The 20501-nt window shown below is 33.7% G+C and overlaps 1 protein-coding gene across 3 annotated transcripts; it reads right to left on the bottom strand.

Moving 5' to 3' along the window:
• Positions 1-177: 177 nt before the first annotated feature.
• LOC143465696 (transmembrane protein 94-like) lies at positions 178-19113 on the bottom strand. Of its 3 annotated transcripts, none has more exons than XM_076964123.1 (32): positions 18984-19113; positions 18572-18687; positions 17068-17198; positions 13763-13891; positions 13293-13390; positions 13029-13123; positions 12252-12408; positions 11692-11958; positions 11447-11557; positions 10672-10783; positions 10454-10488; positions 9997-10071; positions 9823-9936; positions 9276-9360; positions 8818-8903; positions 8616-8724; positions 8146-8374; positions 7606-7762; positions 7054-7183; positions 6842-6948; positions 6463-6562; positions 5678-5786; positions 5069-5156; positions 4657-4785; positions 3375-3538; positions 2976-3177; positions 2602-2663; positions 2176-2306; positions 1922-2015; positions 1469-1568; positions 985-1154; positions 178-794 (listed from the first exon to the last, which is right to left on the bottom strand). In XM_076964123.1, the coding sequence occupies exons 1-31, from the start codon at positions 19053-19055 to the stop codon at positions 1002-1004; spliced, it is 3747 nt and encodes a 1248-aa protein (XP_076820238.1). In that variant the 5' UTR covers positions 19056-19113; the 3' UTR covers positions 178-794; positions 985-1001. The 3 variants fall into 3 exon arrangements, with proteins under 3 accessions (XP_076820238.1, XP_076820239.1, XP_076820240.1); XM_076964124.1 differs by having other exon boundaries at positions 6842-6945; XM_076964125.1 differs by lacking the exons at positions 178-794; positions 985-1154; positions 1469-1568; ... (3 more) ...; positions 2976-3177; positions 3375-3538 and adding an exon at positions 3664-4084.
• Positions 19114-20501: the final 1388 nt, after the last annotated feature.

The following is a 20501-nucleotide window of genomic DNA, read 5'->3' as shown; positions in this document are numbered from 1 at the left end:
GCCACCCTTCGGTGCGCTTTGCCATCTTTCGCTTGTCTATTGACCAAAGCGGTCGTGCAGAGCGAAAGCACTGATTTTATCTCCTTCATTTACTCAGTCGATTAACTCAGACAATTTATTGACTCACTAGCGCCATCGCGGGGCTGATAAATTTCCTGAAATTTCCGCCTCTTAAACTGTTGATTCAAACTTTTATTAACTTACATCAACATCGGCACAAAATAAGATCGACTTTTCGAAACAAACTAATTGCTTATAGCGGAGTTGCTCATACTTTGCTATTCTAGCATTAACAAACTTCGCTTTCTTGAGTATAAAAAGCGAAGTGTACATAGTTTGACAAAGTTTAAAAGGCGAACCGTTGCAGCAAAAGTAGTTAGAATTGCTTGCGAAGGGCCCAATGCAAGAACTGTTAGCGCCGTTCCTTGACGATTTTAAGAAAACTTGAAGAAATAATAAGCTTAATAATAATAGCCTAACGTTCACCAAATATCAGCTCAACTCTCATCAAAGCTTTGCTTCGAGATATACTTTCACTGAAACATTGTTTTTCGAGAACAAATTGAAAATCAACGATTGTGATTCATGCAAAATAAGACTAAAATGTCGTTTTTGTTTTGGCGCAAGCGGGACGGGTCCCATGCAATCGCATCGCTCGCATTGACCGGTTTTAGCAGCTATTAGCCGGATAAATGTTCGAGCGAGCGGGAAGCTCCAAGATCTCACTTCAAATGAAGGTCGCCAGTCTTTCCCGGTAAGCTACATTGACGGCAGACCTTACCAAGCAGATTAACCTGTACAAACAAATCAAAATTCGTTACAATTAACTAACTAGACCGAGAAGCGAACACGACTGCGTTTGACGAATGCGATTTGAGGACAGATAAACCAACCAATTCATTAATGATTAATTATATTAAAGTAGGGAAATATAAAACAAAGCATAAAAAATAACAAAGGTGTTATCTATCTAAATTTACTTACACAAGACCCATTCTTTCTCAAAATGGGGAATTCATCCCCAGCTTAGTATTAAAAGCAAGCCTCGCCCGTTTTTGGTTTCTGGTCCACATTTTAATTTCCTTCCATTTCACAAATTCATTCCACGTTAAACAGGGTATTGTCCACAAAAAGGTAATTATCCATATGAATGGCTAAAGAAATTGTTCCGCAGATTTTGAGATTCAAATTTTTACAGAGTTTTGTAAGTTTAAACAAGTGAATTGCACAGGCAACTGCATTCATAAATACTGTATAAGCAACAAGTATGTTACAGTAATAAAATAAATCAGTTTGTAACGTTTTAACATTAGTTTTTGCATCATGATAATCCCTTTTCCCACCTAATACGCTGTATGTACAGAACTGATAGACTAACTAACTAATATTAACTAATAATACCAAAATAATAACTAAATAATAATGGCAATAACTAGTTAATAAAGTAAGAATTTTAGGAAATCTTTACCTCGTGCTTTCCCAACGAAAATCGAGTCAAAGTACTTGGTAAAAAATCAGAAGAAGATGACGTAATTGCAATTACTGAATAAACAACTTGTGCTAGCATCCTAAAAGTAAACAACATGTAACTAATTCTGTGATATTTGTCGGTTTGGTAGCCGAGTGGATTGAGCGCTGCCCTCGCGATAATGCGGCCATTGTTTTTGATACCTAGTGGCGCTACCATTGCAAAGCCCTTGGCCCAGGCATTTCGGGCAATACGATACAAAAAAAACAAATAAAAAATGCGTGAAAATCGGAACTTGCACAAAGTCTAGCTCGGTAAACATGACTCGATCGATGAGGAATCATCGCCGAGTTTAAGTCGTGCAAAGGCTTTCCTCAGTTTGGAGATGAAAGATTATATCATGCCATACTATATTGTACTAAAATACTAAATGTTAATAAACAAGTTACTTACAGCAAGAGAACTGTAGAAATCCAAAGTTTGTTTGTAAAAACCAGTCGATTCTTTAGGAGTTTCCAATGATGCACGTAAGCACTTGATATTGCACCTACAGCAGAAGATAGTGTTTAACAAAAAACAGAAAAATTCAATTTTTTATTTCAACAAAATGAAGACCAAAACGATTTAAAACACACAGTAACTCTATATCGGCACAACTTCATGCAAAAGACATCTACAAGTAGGCTACAAACACAATATATACTTACACATGTAAAGAGTGAGTGCAAACATTGCAATCTGTTGTGAACGTCTCGTTTGCTGCTGAATGTATGCTTGTGCCAAAGATGGTTGAGGACAGGAAGTTTTGGCCATAACAAATTGTGGAAAGCACTGAAAGCTGAAAGCAAAATACATTTAAGTCCATGATGGTCATGAAACGGTTAACACAACCGCTGCCATTACTGCGATTGTATTAAAGTAAAGTGTGACATTTTCAAATATTATATCAAACAAAAATTTACTGAATAAAAATCCGGAATCTTGTGCAATCAACCAGGCAGGCAGCTTACTTATCACTAGTTTCACTTTGATTGCAGGTAATAAAATTTTTAATCTTTTACATGAAGACACTTGAGGCTAGTGGCACTATCAGAAGTAGTTTGTAATCCTAAGATAAGCAGAAAGTTACTTACTTCATTTCATTATATTGACTCGGTGAAGAAGAATTGAGGGTCGTGTTATCCATCTTGCAGTTCTATATTGAATTTAATTACAAAAAATTTAAAGGTTTGTTCAATATTATCATGGTTTCAATATTTTCTAATTTAGAATGAATTCAGGCAATTCAAAACTTATTCATACTCATTGACATTGTGTAAATAGCTTCTGAACGTTAGCATTTAATTTGTACACTTCCACTTCAGTGCTATAGCATGCATATTAACATTTCTCACACCAAATTTGGACAATATGGATATATGTCACCTTAGTTGAAGTAGAGGTAATGATAATGATAGCGTTTAATTATCGTAAATGCAATCGTTTCATACATAATACACAGTCTCACCTGATTTTGTAAAGACTGGCACGATGAATGTAAGCCTAAAGTATGTATCACTAAAACTGTCATACAACTAGGAAAAAATTTCATCACAAAATGCGTAAAGTTTTGAAAAATTATATTCAAGAATGTTGTGGAACGACTCGTGTTGTTTAAAGAAGCCTGACTCATCAAATCTGGATCGGAAGGTGAACCGAGAATAGAAAAACTGAAAAGTTTTCAATGCTCTAGTAAGTTGTGCTCAAACATTATACTATTACAGTAAAAAAAAAACATTGTACTAACATGTAAGATTAATACACTAATTAATTATGAAACATACATACAGTGTATAACGCATATGTACTAATTATGACCTTTTAATTTTACATAAATTAGTTAACAAGCCTTTCAAGAGCAAAATACCTTAAGCATGGAATTGTGATGTAACAAAGCCAAAAGAGATCCACAGGGGCAAAGACAGCAGGCAAATGCAGAATATGGGAGAACAGCTGCACAAGACTGACCATAAACAAGCATTTTATGTACAGTATTAAGCATACGTTGGTCAAGGTAAGCAACTGACGTGCCTATTAAAACAATTCAAAATATATAAAGACGGTTAGGATTATCTTAACTGATTTAGAAACATTTTAATAACATTAAAGGCCATTTAACTAAAAGTAATTCATTCAACAACAACAGAACTAGCAATTCTATCAAAAAAGTAAAAGATACTTGCTATGCTGCGTAGTTGCGTGGCCGCTAATGCTAACCCATATTGGGGTAAAAAATTGAAACAGAAAAACCATCGGAAACAACTCATTAATTTAACAACAACAAAGTTAAATATACAAGCCAGCACATACTTGAAAATTCTCTAACTCTGTGAAAGCTGAATATTTGAAAATAAAGAATGCAAACAAGAAACACTTTTTGGATTGCTGAAAAGATTTATAGTGTTCATATAAAGATAAAAATGTACTATTAAAAAAATTCAGGATCTTCAAGTATCTTGCCATTCCCAAGGGTTTGCCAATTATGTAGGACTGATAAAGTGACAAAATGATGGGTCCACAAATGCACATTGTGATGCACAATGGAAGTTTCGTTACATCAGCAAAATTCATAGACAGCTAAGTGAAACAATTCTAGTGTAAACATCGTCAAAGGTTTTGGGGATCTGACTAGCTTAGGCAAATTATTCCTCTCGTAGTTAGCAAAAATAGTAACGATTTAGAGAAATTAGGCGAAGATAGCCTAGCCTTACTATAGCTTAATCACAAAAACAGTAATTTCTCAGTCATTACCACGTTATATGTGGCGACTTAGGGGAATTCTTCTGTATGTTGTGTGGGACTTAATTTTAAATTAATTTTAATACCGGCTTTTTATTTGTAGTTCTTTCTTTACTCTCAGTGTAGCATATTTAACTTGATTAATAATATTAACAAATTAATTAATTAATTTATTAACAAATGTTTGTATGCATGACATACGCATTCACATTTCTGAATTTAAAATACCTGATATGCATATTTGCTACATATGTGTACCTTTAATTGAACTGCATTCTTCCCCAATACAAACAGGAAGAATAAGTTACGTGTTATTACAAAAAGATTAACTCAGTAATTTCCATATCCTAAAAAACATCTTCGTTTTGTCAAAATCAACAAAAATCAAGATCAATCGATCAAGGGCTTACCTGCTTAATCATTTCAAAGATGGTGGCCATGCTCTCTTCGTGCGAAAGGTTCACTGAGCAAGGGAACGTGTTCAACGATCGGGCGCAAGTCATAAGTTTTGTGGAATTTGATAAAATTCTCAGATAATCCTGATCAGCAAATACCAAATCATCATAATTATCAAATAAGATATTATTACTGCTTCATTGTACTAAAACCTAATTACTGTAAATTCACTAATAAAACCATAAAAACCATTGATAGAGCCGAAACAGTGGAAAACATTTTATCAACCATACATTAGGCAATGTTTTGGCTCGTATTAGTCAAACACTGTCGACAGTTGGCACATTGCAAAACAATTTCACTCTGTTATCATTTCAGGCCAAACACCAAAAGATCGACTTTGCTTAACATAATATGGATATTTACATGACTATCAGCCTCATGCCTGTCCTCGTCAACAGAGGAACTTGTTGCAGATTCTTTGTGCGAGTCCAGAATTGGCGGCAAACCTATACTAAAAAGTAACAGACATTATCAAAAGTATTAAAACTTATTAACGCAGCGATAAAACCTGGATTTAGCACAAAGGTTATTCTTGAGTTTAAGTCGTTTAAAATTTTCTCTAGTGCGAGGGTGATTATTCCGTTAATGTACTTCACGATTAACCATCCTAAAAATCACGGTTGAAACCAAGTCATTTTTTTTGACTTGAGTCAAATCGAGTCATTTTGACCTGTGACTCGAGTCAAGTCAAGTCAATGCCTTTAAGCTAAAAACTATTCTGAGATCGATATTCGTGTTGCATTAAACTGAGTAGTATAACGTTATAACTTATAACAGTCTAGAAATTAGTCTGGTACTGGTATACTTATTAGTTATTACAGAAAGCTGTAATTGTTTAGAAATATATCCAATATTGTAACCTAGATTGGTCTTTTTTGCCTTTACAATTTGTCATAACTTGACTCGAGTAATTCAGGATCTTTGACTCGAGTCAGGTTGAGTCACTTGAGTTCTTACAACACTGGTACGAACCTGATGTCAGCTTGTGTAAAAACTGACATGTTGTGTACGTCGTCGGAACTTCCAATACAACACACTACCTCATTGTATTTTTGCATTATTTCGACCATTTTCTGTGATGCTACGAAAAGTTGAAAAAGTTAGTTAATTAGAAACTTTTATCGCATAGATATCTATTACAAATCCATGCTAATAAAGAAAATATCATTGGGATTTAAGATCATTTAGTATTTTAGTGCTACGTTTCACTGCACCGCATAATGCAGGTGAAGAAAAAAGTTGCAAAAATGAAACACTACAACACATTTGGAAAGTTCCTTGATAATTATAATAAGAATGTTACAAAACAGTTTATTTCTAATCAAAGCTGAACAATGGACAAAATTTTAATCAAGAACTAAGTGGAAAATCTAATGGTGCCGTTGAAATACACAAGTAGGCTGTAGGCCTATATAATTTTCTGTTTTGCCTTTCCAACAAAAATAAATACCTACAACCAAATAACGTAGGGTACTACTTATTCCAAAGGTCTGAACAGTATAATGAGAGACTGCAACGGTTAAATAGCAAACATGCAAAACCAAACTCAAGATAAACATTATACATTTTACGTATGTATGATTTATCTTAAAATTTTTAGCTTGTCGGTAGCCACCCAGCTGGAAATGTATATAATATTTATATAAAATTATACACAAAGCTTAAAAAATACGTCACTGGTACCATAACAAAAGATAATAACCAATTCATAAAAAAGGGTCGCCAAACACATTAAGTGAAACCTGAGAAGAACTTACATTGGTAGTTGCAGTTTGTGAAAAGTGGAACAAGCAAGGGCACATTGTCAACATTTTCTATATGAGGTATTATGTTTTCTACACCACAAGGCAATTTTGCCTAAAAAGTACACATTTTTCGTCATTAGCAATTATATTTAAACTACGTCAAAAAAGTACATTGGATATGTAAATTATCAAAAGTTGCTATGTCATCATGTCTAAATGTACTGTAAATATACATCATTCATAGGATATCATATCATAAGATATTTCAAACATTAAATAGTAATTTAGCACCATGTCTTTTAGTTTCAAAAGATTAACTTCATCTTATCTTAAAAATCGTTATGCATATGTTCCATGAACATAAAATCTGTGTACGGTGGAAGTTACGCACCTTGTTCTGAGAATGAAATGCTGACTCCGAAATGCTAGACCCACTTTGTGGAGTTTGTGGAGTTTTCTTGCTAAGAAAACTGATAGAAGGGTCGTTGGCATCATCTGCTGTGAAAAAAAATCTTTTAAAATGTTTTAAAATCTTCGCAAGTGATTGTACTGTATCTATTGTGATTTGCTGCTAGGCTTTGTTGCTAACTTAATTGAAATCACCTTCAGTGACATCATAATCAACAAGCACGCTCTCCTGTTTTGAATATTTGCTGCTATCTTTATCAGAGTTTGAAGTTAAGGAAATGTGGCAATTCCAGCCAACCTCAAGACCCATCTTCTCGGCAAACACCTGGTGACAACAGAACATAGACATCAAATGTTTCATTATTCCACTAAAGATGCACAACAACAGAAAGAAAAAATAGAAACGCAAAGCTTAAGAGTAAATTTAGTCCACTTACATAAAATGCCTGCTCGTGAATTGTAATTTACCAAACAAATCACTGCTTTTGCAATTAAGTAAGTATCAATCATTTGTTGAAATAATACATGCTTTTATGGCGAAATAATGCACCGAATCTGTTATCCCCAATCATTCTGGCTTTTCAAACTATTTTAAACTAAGAAATGAGACAAGTAACGTCACTTCATATGCGAAGTGGCTTTTGAAAGTCTGTATTGCAACTGAGAGTGGCTGAGAAATGACGTGAGCATTTCAAACATCCTATTTCAAACACCTAGAATCAAAATTGTGTCACATAAATAACTTACTCTTGCTCTAACTTCATCTTCCGGTGAGAAATGCACAAAACGGATGCAAGCTTTGTCAAGTGCTTCGATCAGATGGAAAGTATCGATACGAGTTTGGTGTTGCATTGTCACGGCACCAAGAAATATTTGGCTTGAAGAAAGGACTGAGGAACTAGTGCTGCAGGAATATATGTTATATAGGTTGTATGCAACAATGATACTGTTAGATTGCGTCTAAACCAGGGATGTCCAACCTTTTATTATAGTGGGCCGCATTGTCACTTGAAATAATTGAATGGGCCGCAAAACCTATTAAATTTCAAGAAAAATGGGTACATGAAGTACATACTTTTGGAGTGAAAATGACTAGCGGGCCGCACAAAAATCTCAGGCGGGCCGCGCTGTGGCCCGCGGGCCGCAGGTTGGACATCCCTGGTCTAAGCAATAAACCAGAAAACGTACAGCGCAAAAAATCAACATCCAAATGCATGCATAACATAGCAGAAAATACTTCAACATGAATAAATCATAAAAATTAGGAAAATTTATCCAATATTTTACCTTTGTTTAGATATGTTGGCAACAGACGAACCCTTGATTTCATATTCATCATCAGTTGGTATAAAAGACAGAGCAACACAGTGTCCCACTATTGACCCACGATGGCAAAAATCAGCAACTTTTTTACGGCTGCTGTCGTTCAACGGAATAATATTGGCTCCATCCCAGTAATGTGAGCAAAATTCAAGAACTAGATCATCAGAGCCGGCCATTAACATGTAATTTTGACCTGGAGAAACCAGCATATAAAAACGTCGCGTTACGGTCTAACAAATTTCGAAAACAAAAACGTTCCATTGCCAGACGACTAAGTTAATTTGATAACAACTGGCTATAAGAACTAACTAATATATGTTACAATACAAGTCTATTTTGAGAAGATAAAAGTAAACTATCCCTTAACTAACTAACTAACTTAACTAACTTCAATTATTTAAGTGTTATAATTCAACCACTAATTTTTTATCTACCTGTTATCCAATGGGAAACCAAAACAGCGTGAGCATGGGGCAATGGTAGACTATGTTGACGATGACATTGTGGATTTCCCAAATTGTCTTTGTAAACGGTTCTCACAGCCTTAAAGTAAAATGTAAGCAAAGATGTTAAATTATTTGTAATATTAAAAGAAAAAAACCAAAGTTGCCAACTAAGAAATAGTTGCTTATTTACCCAAGGAAGATAAAGTTGGTTGACATCAGCAGCAAATCCAACCAGTTTAGTCAGCATTTGTAAACCTCTCTTACAGTTTAAAACACCTAAATACGCAAGATTTCATTGCTAATAATTTAGTTATTTAAAAACATAAATTAGCATTTAACTACGTTTACGTAATATCCTTGCTTAGAAAACAGCAAGTTATAAATCTTGATTTTTGTACTGCTTTGTTACAAATCTATTACCATTGTTATATTCCATTACCAAGTAGCTAAAATAAATTAGTTTGAAAATTAAATGATTATTATTAGTACTGTTACTACTGTACTGTAATAATGTTAATACAGTTATAATAATAATGTTAATACTGTACTGTATTATTAGTACTGTACTATTAAATATTTCGTAAACTTGGCACCAATAAGATAAATTACCGTGTACGAAACCAGAAATATTAAATCTTCAAGACTCACCAGGTGAGATGTAGGATTTCTCAATAGATAGACATTCTAATTCATGTTGATGCTGTAATAATTTCTGATAAAGATTTTCGTGTTTCTGGTTTAAAAAAATTCAGTAAGAGAAACAAAAATATAGAATTTTAGTTAGTTAATTCTGCAATTAAAGGCCATTAAATTGAAACTAGAGAGAACCATCACTTTACAACAAATTATCTGAAGTTGCCAAAACTGTTAAAAAATATTGATCAAGACAAGAGAATCTTCGAAAGTTATTCAAATTCGACTGTTTTACGGCATCAAACACCTTCATTATGGGAGAATGCGTGACATTTTACTTAATTCGAAATTAACGAAAGTCGCTGAAACAGTGGAGCAGTTGTAACAAAAAAATTTATTTATTGAGCTTTCAATTCACACACAGTTGTTGTATCTTTCAAACACCAAAACCAAACGAATAAAGTTGTTTGTTTTCGAAAATTTTGATTCAAGAAATAAGCTGAGTTCACAACTTTTAATATAAATTACATTAAAATGAACACTTATGGTAACTTGCGCTGACATCCAAAGCACTGTCCGGTTTGTTGCTGGTTGAAGAAAAAGTGACCAATATGTTTAGTCCAATTGCTTTCAATGATGGGTAATAAACTTCCCAGTTGACATCGTCGAAATGAAGCTGAAAACAAATTAAATGAAAACATTGCTAAGAAACATAACAAGGTTTACTTTATTTCACCTTTTCTGATGTTGATGCAGCCTGGGATATGGTTAAGATTTCAGTGTTGTTTTCTTGTTCATTTGGTGGCAAGCTCTAAAGAAGCATTAAAAAGATGAAAAACATTAACCAAAAGTGCCAAAAGTGTTAGAATAAAAATACAACAGTACATATTGGATTGGACTTTAGGGAATATTATTCTTTAAGAAACTGGCAGGTTTTATTGTATTACCGTAATCATAATAAGACATAAAAATGTAATAAAGTAAACATGATCAGTCTGAAAGCTATAAGTAAAAAAGATTACTGCAATAACTCACGATAAAAAATCGTTATATATGCAATCGGAAAGTTTCCAACTTTTATTGTTAACATATACAGTAGTTGATGTATTACTATTAGCCGTCAACTGCACTTTACAACAAAACTTTGTGATAAAATTTTTTTCAAATGTGGCAACTCAGTAAAATAACATTACATTTTCATCTTCTTCCGAAATCAACAAATCTTCATCTGAAAACAGGTCAATTCAGCAGATTCATATTTTCAAGGCAAGTCGATATGAAATGAATTAAAATGAATTAAAATAAAACTGAAATGTTAACTAATCACAACATCAAAATAATCATCTTCACATGATATGATTAAACTCCGAAATGAATAAAATAATGTAAGGTGCACTGAAAAGATGTATACCAGATTCACAGGACAAGACTTCTACGTTTACAGGCTGCTTGAAGAAAAATACTTTTTCAGGAGCTGGGTCGTACCAGGACAACAATCCTTCCTTGTTAATGCAACATAAAACCTACAAATCATAACAGTAGCGTGATGGTGCCGATATGTTGCCGAGAAAAGATAAAAAACTTTGTTTGTAGCAACTAGCCTAATGCTGGGAAACTCCACTGTCCATTTTCCCCAATGTAAACTCTTAAGCATTGACCTGTGTTGTTAGTTGAAGCATATACAGGGTAAATAGAAACATGTTCTGTTATTCAGTGGTCTTTAATGTGATGCTGTTAGATATGCCAAGTAAAACTATTGGAATTGACAAACCAGTAGATTTGAATTTTTGATTTAATCCTGAATTTGATAAGATTTTCAAAATAGATATGAACAGTAGAAATCACATTTTGATGAAATTTAAAGGAATAGGCAAGACAAGAAGTTTCTGGTTAAACAATTTTCTATTGCAAGTTCTTTCCATTACAAGGTGCAAGTCATTTACCTTATTTCAAACAGGTTTTTTCCGGTACATGCGCAGTTAGTTATTTTTAAAACTTAGTGTTTAGATAAACCATTATAGCATTATGAATCAAATGAAATCCAACAGTACAACTACACATAAAGTTACGTTTTAGTTATGGTTTATAATAATTAACATGCTGGTAAACTGTCATTGATTTTCAACGGTATAAAGGTAAAATGGAATAGCAAATGTCCTTATACACAAAAAGAGAAGCATGCTTACAGTTAAGGATCCTAAAGTGTCAAATGTGCTTGCATTATGCGGCAGTAGGTCCCCAGTTGTCAATCCAAAAATGACTTCAAAAGTCAATTTAAGCCAATCAATGGTGCTTATCTACAACAGAGAGAAACAAAAAAATCTGGGTTGAAATATCTAATTTTTGATCGGATAATACTTTTTAAATTTATTATATCTTATCCGTAATTATTCTATGCCACATGTATTTACACTAAAACAAAACAACTCACATTGCATTGTAAATCTCCTTTTAGACTATTTAGCGCAGGAAGTAAAGTCCTTGCCTCGCCCAGCCCGTAAACAAAGACCCAAAGCATAGGAAGAATAAAAGGTAGCACCGGGAAAATGACACCAACCAATGTCATGAAAAATAAGTCAAACCAGTAGCGGTCCCTTGTCCGTTCAATAAAGAGGGACGCGGTCTCATTATCATGGGTCAAACGGGGTGAAGTTTTGAATAAAACAAACCAGACACAACTCAAAATGGTGGTGGCAATCTGAAATAAGCGACAACCTTTCACACATGTTGACAAGAGCCTTAACGATACTGTAACGTGCTCTTATACAGACATCTTTTAATTAAAATCGGGACTTGATTCATGACCTGAATGATGTAATTGCTTTAAATCAAGCATTACATGTTGTTGTTACCCTTCAAAAATTTAAGTAAGAGCTCCTGGTTTTGGCCCACTTTTAAATAAATTGTACCACGGTAAAAAGTTTAAAATATGTACCATATAAAAAAAGAAACACATCCAACAAAAAGGTAAAAAAATGTCAAATTAATTACTGATAAAATTGGAATGGCAACTGCAATTAAGTAAAAAATTGTCTTCTCTCTATTTTTTATTAGCATCATTTTCGGTCGACGTAACATGGTTGGTGCATTTGAAGCGGACAAACAGTCTTTTATTTCTTTAATAACTGGGCTTTCCAAAACCTTAAATCTAAAACAAAAAAAACAAAGTTAATCATTTACTCTCAAGTGTGCTCAAGGGCATATCAAGGTCCTCTCAAATCATCTAATCTAATTGTTACACAATAGATTTTAACCATTCACTACATCAGGTCTTATTTTGAGTTGTTGTGGTTGGCCACCAGGACCAGATGTTGGGTAATTATATAGACGCCGGCTATAGTATATTTCTTTACAACAAAATTGATTGTGCTTGCCTGGAACAACGTGTGAACTCGTGTGACTCTGTGAATGATCTATTTTTGACGTAGTATTATCTTAGTCTTTTGCGGCAATGGAGTTAACTCATTACTGGTGAGAGATTGATTAAAATGACTTTGTTTACAAATTCTAGTCATTTTAACAATGCTCTTATGTTTAATATATATGTGAGATCCAAGTCAAAAACATATATTGGTTGCGAATAGATAAGTTTTGTAATGTTTGCTTAATTTCGGGGTCTATGTACAACCCTGCTATACAATATAATACACTACAATACTACTACAAAATAAACCTATATATTATATACAATATATACAATATATACAAAAGCTTTACGGTACACAATTTGTTGCTGAGAAACAAGCAGGTTTGATGGGTCTGGCTTACTTGAACAACTGATTATGGCTGTCTTCAATTTCTTTACTGCAAGCCAGGTTGTCTCGAAGGAAAATTTCACCCTTGTTTAAAGCAATACAACCATCCTATACAGACAAAAAGGCTTGATTAATTGTTTAGTCAGCCCCACATATGTTAAAAGACGAAAGTTTCCTCATCTCTTATCATGGAATTTCTTACCATTAATTCCACTCGTGATATGTTGCAGCGGTTGAAGGAAAAACTAAAAAAATGAATTAAAAGTATAAATCTTACCACAGCACATTGAACTTGACACGGGCAGGTTTGACCAGGACACAAACTAATGACATCATCAGTCGTTACCAATGACGCTGGATAGAGCAATGGTTCACCTGAAACAAGATTGTTTGAAACATTTGAAAATAACTATAGAAGAAGCAAATTGACACTTTTTTGATTTAGAAGCACGACAGTAAGAACTAAGAGAACTAACTAAGAACATGATGGAAAATAGGATAAGGTAAATGGGGTAAGCCAAGTAACAACGTTCTTAGTTACAACTCATAAAAATTAAAATAACAAATCGCACCAATATTGATACAAAAAAATAACGTCACAAAAGTAACGCTAACATACTACATATGTTTCATTATAACATTATCGATAGGTATTACTTACTACATACACGTATACAAATATATACCGGTATGCTGTATATTAAAGCAATGAGCTTACACAAAGTATTTGAATACAACTTATGGTACCTTCACCATTTTGACAGAGCAACATAAAACTATGGGATGGGCTGTTAAACATATTGTTGAGTCCACTTGCTGAAAGGTAGGACTGAAGCTCCCTAGCTGTTGTTGAATCATCAACATTCAAACTTAATTCTATAACAAAATCAAAAGTCTTCAATCATATTTAAAGCTTTTTAAGCCTATTTTATTTTCATGCAATGAACAGTATGAGCACAATTTTTACAATAGTATGCAAATAGCATACAGCCTGTGCTAAGGTAGTTAAAGGATAAGAAACATTAGCCAGCTGCCTTCGTTGTTGTATGTTTATGCAAATAAGTTTTCTCACTGATGTACACAGGTTTTAGGAAGAATTTTAGCTGTTTGAGTTAGCTAATCATCTTAGCAATAGAAAAATGTGAAATCTTGTCAATCATTGAAGTAAGCATTAACAATAATTTCTTGTAGCTTCGCATGTATTAGTTTAACTGAATTAATTATATAATTAATTATCAAACAGTTGCTAATAACACATGGAAAATAATATACTGAAATAACAATGATATTCCATTCTATAATTTTGTCCATTAATAGCATCAAATTTTAATAATAATAATGGAGAAAGACTAATAATCTATTTATTTGTAAAAACCCGAAAAACATTGGCCAGTTTTGGACTGCCATGTTCTCCATCAAAAATAATATTAATGAAGTAGATTACATAACGCTAATTACAGTAGAAAAATACACAAAAGAAAGGAATTGAATAAGAGCGTTGACCAGGGGGCAAACTTGTACAAGAACTAGATTCTGGTAACCACAAATAGCAGAGAGCCATTAAATTTTTTTGTGGTGTTAATAAAAATGTTGTACACCAGTGTTTCTTAACCTTTTTGTCCATACTTTTGTTTGTAAAAAATTGCATTCCTCACAATCAGTGGCGTATTTAGGATTGCGTTTAAGCCAAGGGGTGGCCAAAGTTGAGTCTATAATTCCAGCACTTGCTCACCTCGCATCTCACCCGAAATGCACAAAGTGTAAAAAATTTTGGTTCTTATGTCTCAAAAATGGCTGAATAGAAATAAAATTAGGCAAAATAGAATGCCTCGAAATGAAACGTATATTGAATGTAATATATAATTATATATAATATATTGATATATATATATACATTATATATATAATATAATTAAATGTATATATAAAATGTGAAAATCCCGTATTGAAATGTATATTTCTACAAAAGTTATGATGTATCTTCAATTATGAAACGCAGTGTATCTGCTTATTGTATGTTTTTCTCAGTTGTCAGCTCCAAATTTTTCGTTTTCAATCATTTATTGGTGTCATCTTCTTTGTCTTGTAGTGTACTTAAGTAACTGACTTAAGATTATATACTCAATATATACTGTTAATTCCAAAAATGTAACAAAAAAAGTGTAATTTGTAACAACTGGCCACTGTTAAATTGGGTACAAACAAAATTGTCAATGAGCATCATCATTTTGACATTATTCATACATGGCATACTGCATACGAAAGGTTGCCGACACCTGTTGTAGACCCCTGGTAGTATTTTTGGCACCCCACCGATGAGGTCTGATAAAGTCTTGGTGGAGCTTGATGAAATTTCGGTGAATTGAATTGAATTCAAATTTAAAAAAAAAAACAGGTAATCACTTTTCACAACTTTTAGTTTGAAGTTGAGCGAGAACAAAACTGTACTGTAACTACTCAATAGCATATTTAGGGGTGAGGGTGCATAGGTCCATGCCCCCTTCACGGACCCAATTTTTCGGGCCATAAACATTTTTACGTCATCAGTCTTTTTTGTTTAATAAATTTCTTTGTTTGTGACCACTTATCAACTATAACTGAGGAAAATATAGTACAATAAGTTGTACATCATAAATTTAAAATATTACATATGTAACAGTATATACAAAAAATAGCTTACAGCTTGTACAGCATGTACAGCTTGTTATTACATACGTAACAACATATTCAAAATTGTACATCATAAATCACCAGCCATTGTACGTGTAAATATGCGAAGACATTTAATTTCAAGGCGTACTAAAGCAGTTTTTGAGACATAAAAACAAAAACTTTTTGGCCTCTGCGTATTTAAAGCAAAGTGGGCAGAAAAGGGAAGTATAGATCCAGCTTTTTAAAAAATGCGGCTTCTACTCCAACACAATCCTATACACCACTGATGGTGGTGAGTACATAGGAAATGAAGGTCCTGGAACAAAAAAGGTTTAGAAACACTGGTGTAGATGGTTATATTTAAGTTAGGGTAGTATTTAGTAGACTGTGCCAAATTGTTACAACGTTGTCCTGGAATCACTGAAAGCAGAAAAAAGACAATGAAATGCAGGCAGAGTGGAAGTTAGAACAATATAACTGAACAAAGAATAATTTAATTAAAGATTTTTAACAAGAAAGTAGTGCCATTTTCAAATTTTTCTTTATGAAAGAATGAGTTGGATTTTGTTTATAAAAAAAATTTCTTTTATTTTGCTTTCATATTGAAATCTTTGGTATGTCAAAGCAATTACCTCTTTTTTATGTTTGGAACAGCTATTGCATTCCATTTTGTTTAATTTTCTTGTTGTGGTGCTTGTGGTGATTCGTTGTGATGGTTATCTTGCAGTGTGTGTTCCATTACAAACGAAATTTGTTAGAGAAATTTGGCAAGTAAATTTGTACATTCAAATCAGGTTTCATTGGACAGCTCTGGGTACACACGATTCATTGTTGAAGAAGTCGAACAACACAGTGTAATTTTAAGTTGAACTTCTTTTTTTTACGCAACTGTACTTTTTTTGAATGGGCAATTGGTTTCCTATAGAAGGTATTTTCAAGATGGGCATGGAAAGTGAGATTTCGTGGGAAGGTCTATCAGGTTCTTGGCATTTTTTTCCAGGTAAAAAATGTGTACAGAGTTTATCTAAAAGCTGGCAAAGTTATTTGTTGTCAAAGTATCTGTTTCTAAGTTTATGCATTTCACCAGAAAAACATTTTTCCTTGCTGGATTACTCGGCAACAAAGTTAAATTAAGCAGCTTAAATTTTAGATTTTATCAGTGTTAACATTATTTTTTGTCTAGAAAAGTTACAGCAAACTGTCAGAATATTTTCATTTATCACATAAATAACCTCTAAGACCAAAATTTAAACAAGACAACAATATTTCAACAAACAATAAACATAGCGTACATATGTGTTGGATAGCAAAGTGTAAAAGTGTTAGAACCAGTAATGCCGTGAAGTAACAGCACAACAAGTCAAAAATAAAAAAAACAATCGTTAATTATTTTACCCTACCTTTAAGTTGTTGTATGAGCCATAAAATTTTCTTTGAAATCTCATCAACTCTTTTTTTCTTATCCAAAAAGACTAGACAAGTATTGAATACGAGCAGTGCAATAATTATTGCTACGACAACACCAACTGACCTAGAAATTTTTGTAACATTATAAGTTGAAAATAGTGCAGCTCGTGTCAGGGCCAGCTCAAACGAGCAGGGAAACCAAGGATGCATGAAGACAAGGCCCCGGTTTTAACACGTTCACTGCGATGTGACCCACCGGTGGGTCGTACGAACAAAATTACTGTTTTTTTTAAGTTCACTACGATGCGACCTAGCAGTGGGTCATGCGTAAAATTTAGCTACTGCGTTGTGACCCACCGGTGGTTCTTACGAAAAGGTTGGTTTCCAGGAATCGTTAATCGTGAATGGCGTGTTACAGTTTGTCCTGCAATGACCTGACAAGCATAACGGTTCGTTTCTCTCACCATTAGACTAATGATGTCATCTGATATAAATAGACTGAATACGTCTATTGGCCAAACTTTACCTTCGTGTGAAGGTTCAGCCTGAATGCAAAGAGTTTCTTGACCAGTGAATCCAAAATTCCTCTGCCTAACACTGGTAGCAGTCCAGCTATTTTGTAGCGTGGCTAAACCAGCAGTACCATCTACCATACCTGTGGTGGTCACAACATCTGCTGTCGACGTATCTTCCTCTTCATCCTGTTCTACACTTGTACTTCTGCTATCACTTGGTTCATACACTGAATCATCTGACACCTCTTCATCTGAACTAAAATCCTCATATGAAGATTCCTCAAAATTAGCAGCACTTCTACCGTAAAACGATGCAGGATCCATTTTGCAACAATTGAGACAGAAATTACTAACAATATATTACCTTCGATCTATCACACAAGCAAATAGTTAAGTTTTACTCTATAAGTTGCTTAAAATTATGTGACCCACCGGTGGGTCAAATCGCGCTGACTACAATATAGTTTGTGTTTAATGCGATATGACCCACCGGTGTACAAACGATTAAACTGTCTGAAAGAACTCCTTAAAGCGAAGAAAACATGTGGACGAAATTTGGCGGGAAAGCTCTGGCGGCAACTAGCGGTACAGAAAGTTAAAGTAATCGCAACACAAGAAAACAACGAAAATTCTGGATCGCAGCGAACGTGTTAAATAACTTTTTTTGTATGATACAGCTAAAAACATGTTTGTGCAAATCAGCTCCCTGCGAAAATTTTCTTTGCAATTCACTCTCATTAATCTCACCAGAACATTATGTTTTGAGAAAAAAATTAAAAGCTTACACTGAGCTTTGGGTAAAAAAAATTTATATTTAAATTTAGTATTTGAATTTTGGTGCATGGCAGTGTGAGACCCAATGCAGCTGCATTGCTTGTGTCAGCCAAAAGCTGATCATATAAAGTATTATAATTGTTAGCAAAGTCAAAACACATACAAGAAAAAGAATAGAATATAAGATAGTATTTTATTTATTGAATACCTTTGCTGTGGTTCAAGGTATAGTTGCACCAACATACAGACGAGCAAGAAAATTGTCAATAAAATCACTTGCCACGGAAGAAGAGAAGTTGTATTGAACATGCGGAAGGCGTTCCACTTTAAAAACAATACAACAATTAGGCCAGTTAGTTGATCAAAGAAGTTCGGTACCTGTATTAATCTAATAGTTATTTAAACCAAAAACTAATTGGAAGAATTTTGTTATTGCTACTATTGTCTTGCTAGCTTTAGCAAGAGGCTCCGTGGCATAAGTTCGTTGTACATGGAACACATGCTTTCTATACAATTGTAGTTCATTGTGAAAGAAAAAAAGTACACTAAGTAAGTAATTATGAACATAAATATATTTAAAACAAACATGTTTATAAAAATATATTCATTCCCTGAGATACCTGATCTGAATCTCTTTGCTTGTATTCCCTTCTGACATTTTCCAGTTCATTAATCAATCGTAAGAGAGGCATACTCTGTAAGTCCAATAGATTTTGTGCAATAATGATAACACTTTAAATTACTCTAACTTCCACTTAAACAAAAAAAAATATTTGTAAAATTTACACCAGATTCAAGTTTGCAAATAGATATATATCATAAAGATTAGCATTATAAGATACAGATTGTGATAGGCGGTTTAAGACAGAGTGAAGATTTGCTTAGAGTGCAGACTGACAATATTTAACTAAACCTAAAACTTTATTAGGCCATATCCTATTCATTGCACCAAACAAACCCAGCAGACTTTTCATCCTACACGGAAAGTTTGTATGATCTGCTAGAGATTTCCAGAATAGCAAAAAAGAAAATACCGCCGCTGGTGTTTACAAATATTAACTTTAACCTTTCTGGTGTGGCGTGACAAAATCATGTCACAGAATACAAGTATACAAAAATTGCAAGTGCAAGTCAACGGCTTTCCAATCGTGGAAATCAACTCCATTCAGTCAACTAAGAATTAAATTAGGCCTAGTTGCAACGGTAAATAATTAGAGTTTTAATATTGGTGTGGGGTAAAACATTGATCCTAAGTTTGTGTCATAAATCTGTCTGTCTTTGTCCATGCTAAAATGCAAGCTTTCTATACAGGCAACTCACTGCACATACAAACCATAGCGGAAGTAGAAAACAAAGCATGCACAAAACTCAACCAGACTGTCAAGTGAAAAGCAGTTTTAGATATAACAGTATATGTGCAGACTGCAGAGTAATAAGCTTTATCAAGCTGACATTATACGAAGGCACTTTCTTTATTTATTTATAACTAGTTAGCATTCTTAAAAGTTTACTAATTTAATAATTAGAAAGTGTCTTGACTGTAAAAACCTGCATAGTTTTGAGCGTCATAATGAAAATCATGGTACCTGCAATCCTGCATGCCCAAGATTCATCAATGCGCATGCCAAAGTTTTTATCTTCAGACTGAATCATATCGAACAAACTAAAACTGGTTGTTTGAACACCAATTTATAATAAATTAATTGAAAATAAAGGCTTTAGTGCACATCATAATGCCAAACTTTGCGCCTTTGCGCCCATAATTTCTCTTCGAAAATTGCCATACTTTCCAGCAGTCCTGTCGAGCTTGCATGTAAGCAATACATTCAACTTCCCACTTACAAAAATTTAGCATGCACATTGCTGAGTTTTATGCAAGCTGCTGCCATACTTTCCACTGTGGCAGATATCATGGATTTATACATTTTGTTGTCACTGCGTCTAATGTAACCTACATGAATTTTCTGTCAAAGATGCATTCCAAGCAATAAGCATAAGGTAAACAGTCACATGTATTCAAGTTGCTGGTAGCGTCTATCTCATAACTGTTGGAAAGTTTGCCTTCAGTGCGCTGGATAAATAGCCTATACCTAGCATACAGTATATCTAACAACTTTAGGAATTGACTATTTCAGCGA

Source organism: Clavelina lepadiformis, chromosome 7, assembly GCF_947623445.1.
Source record: "Clavelina lepadiformis chromosome 7, kaClaLepa1.1, whole genome shotgun sequence".
Classification (NCBI taxonomy): Eukaryota; Metazoa; Chordata; class Ascidiacea; order Aplousobranchia; family Clavelinidae; genus Clavelina; species Clavelina lepadiformis.
The sequence above is the reverse complement of the archived record's forward strand: the minus strand, read 5'-3'. Positions and strand labels throughout refer to the sequence as shown.

What these genes read in the sequence shown, in the direction of transcription:
- LOC143465696 (XM_076964123.1), bottom strand. Translation starts at nt 19,055, where the DNA reads ATGCCTCTCTTACGATTGATTAATGAACTGGAAAATGTCAGAAGGGAA. An exon ending in AGTCTTGTCCTGTGAATCTG is followed by an intron (nt 10,489 to 10,671) that starts GTATACATCTTT and finishes ACCTGTTTTCAG; the next exon opens with ATGAAGATTTGTTGATTTCG. An exon ending in TGATTATGATGTCACTGAAG is followed by an intron (nt 6,949 to 7,053) that starts GTGATTTCAATT and finishes TTTTTTTCACAG; the next exon opens with CAGATGATGCCAACGACCCT.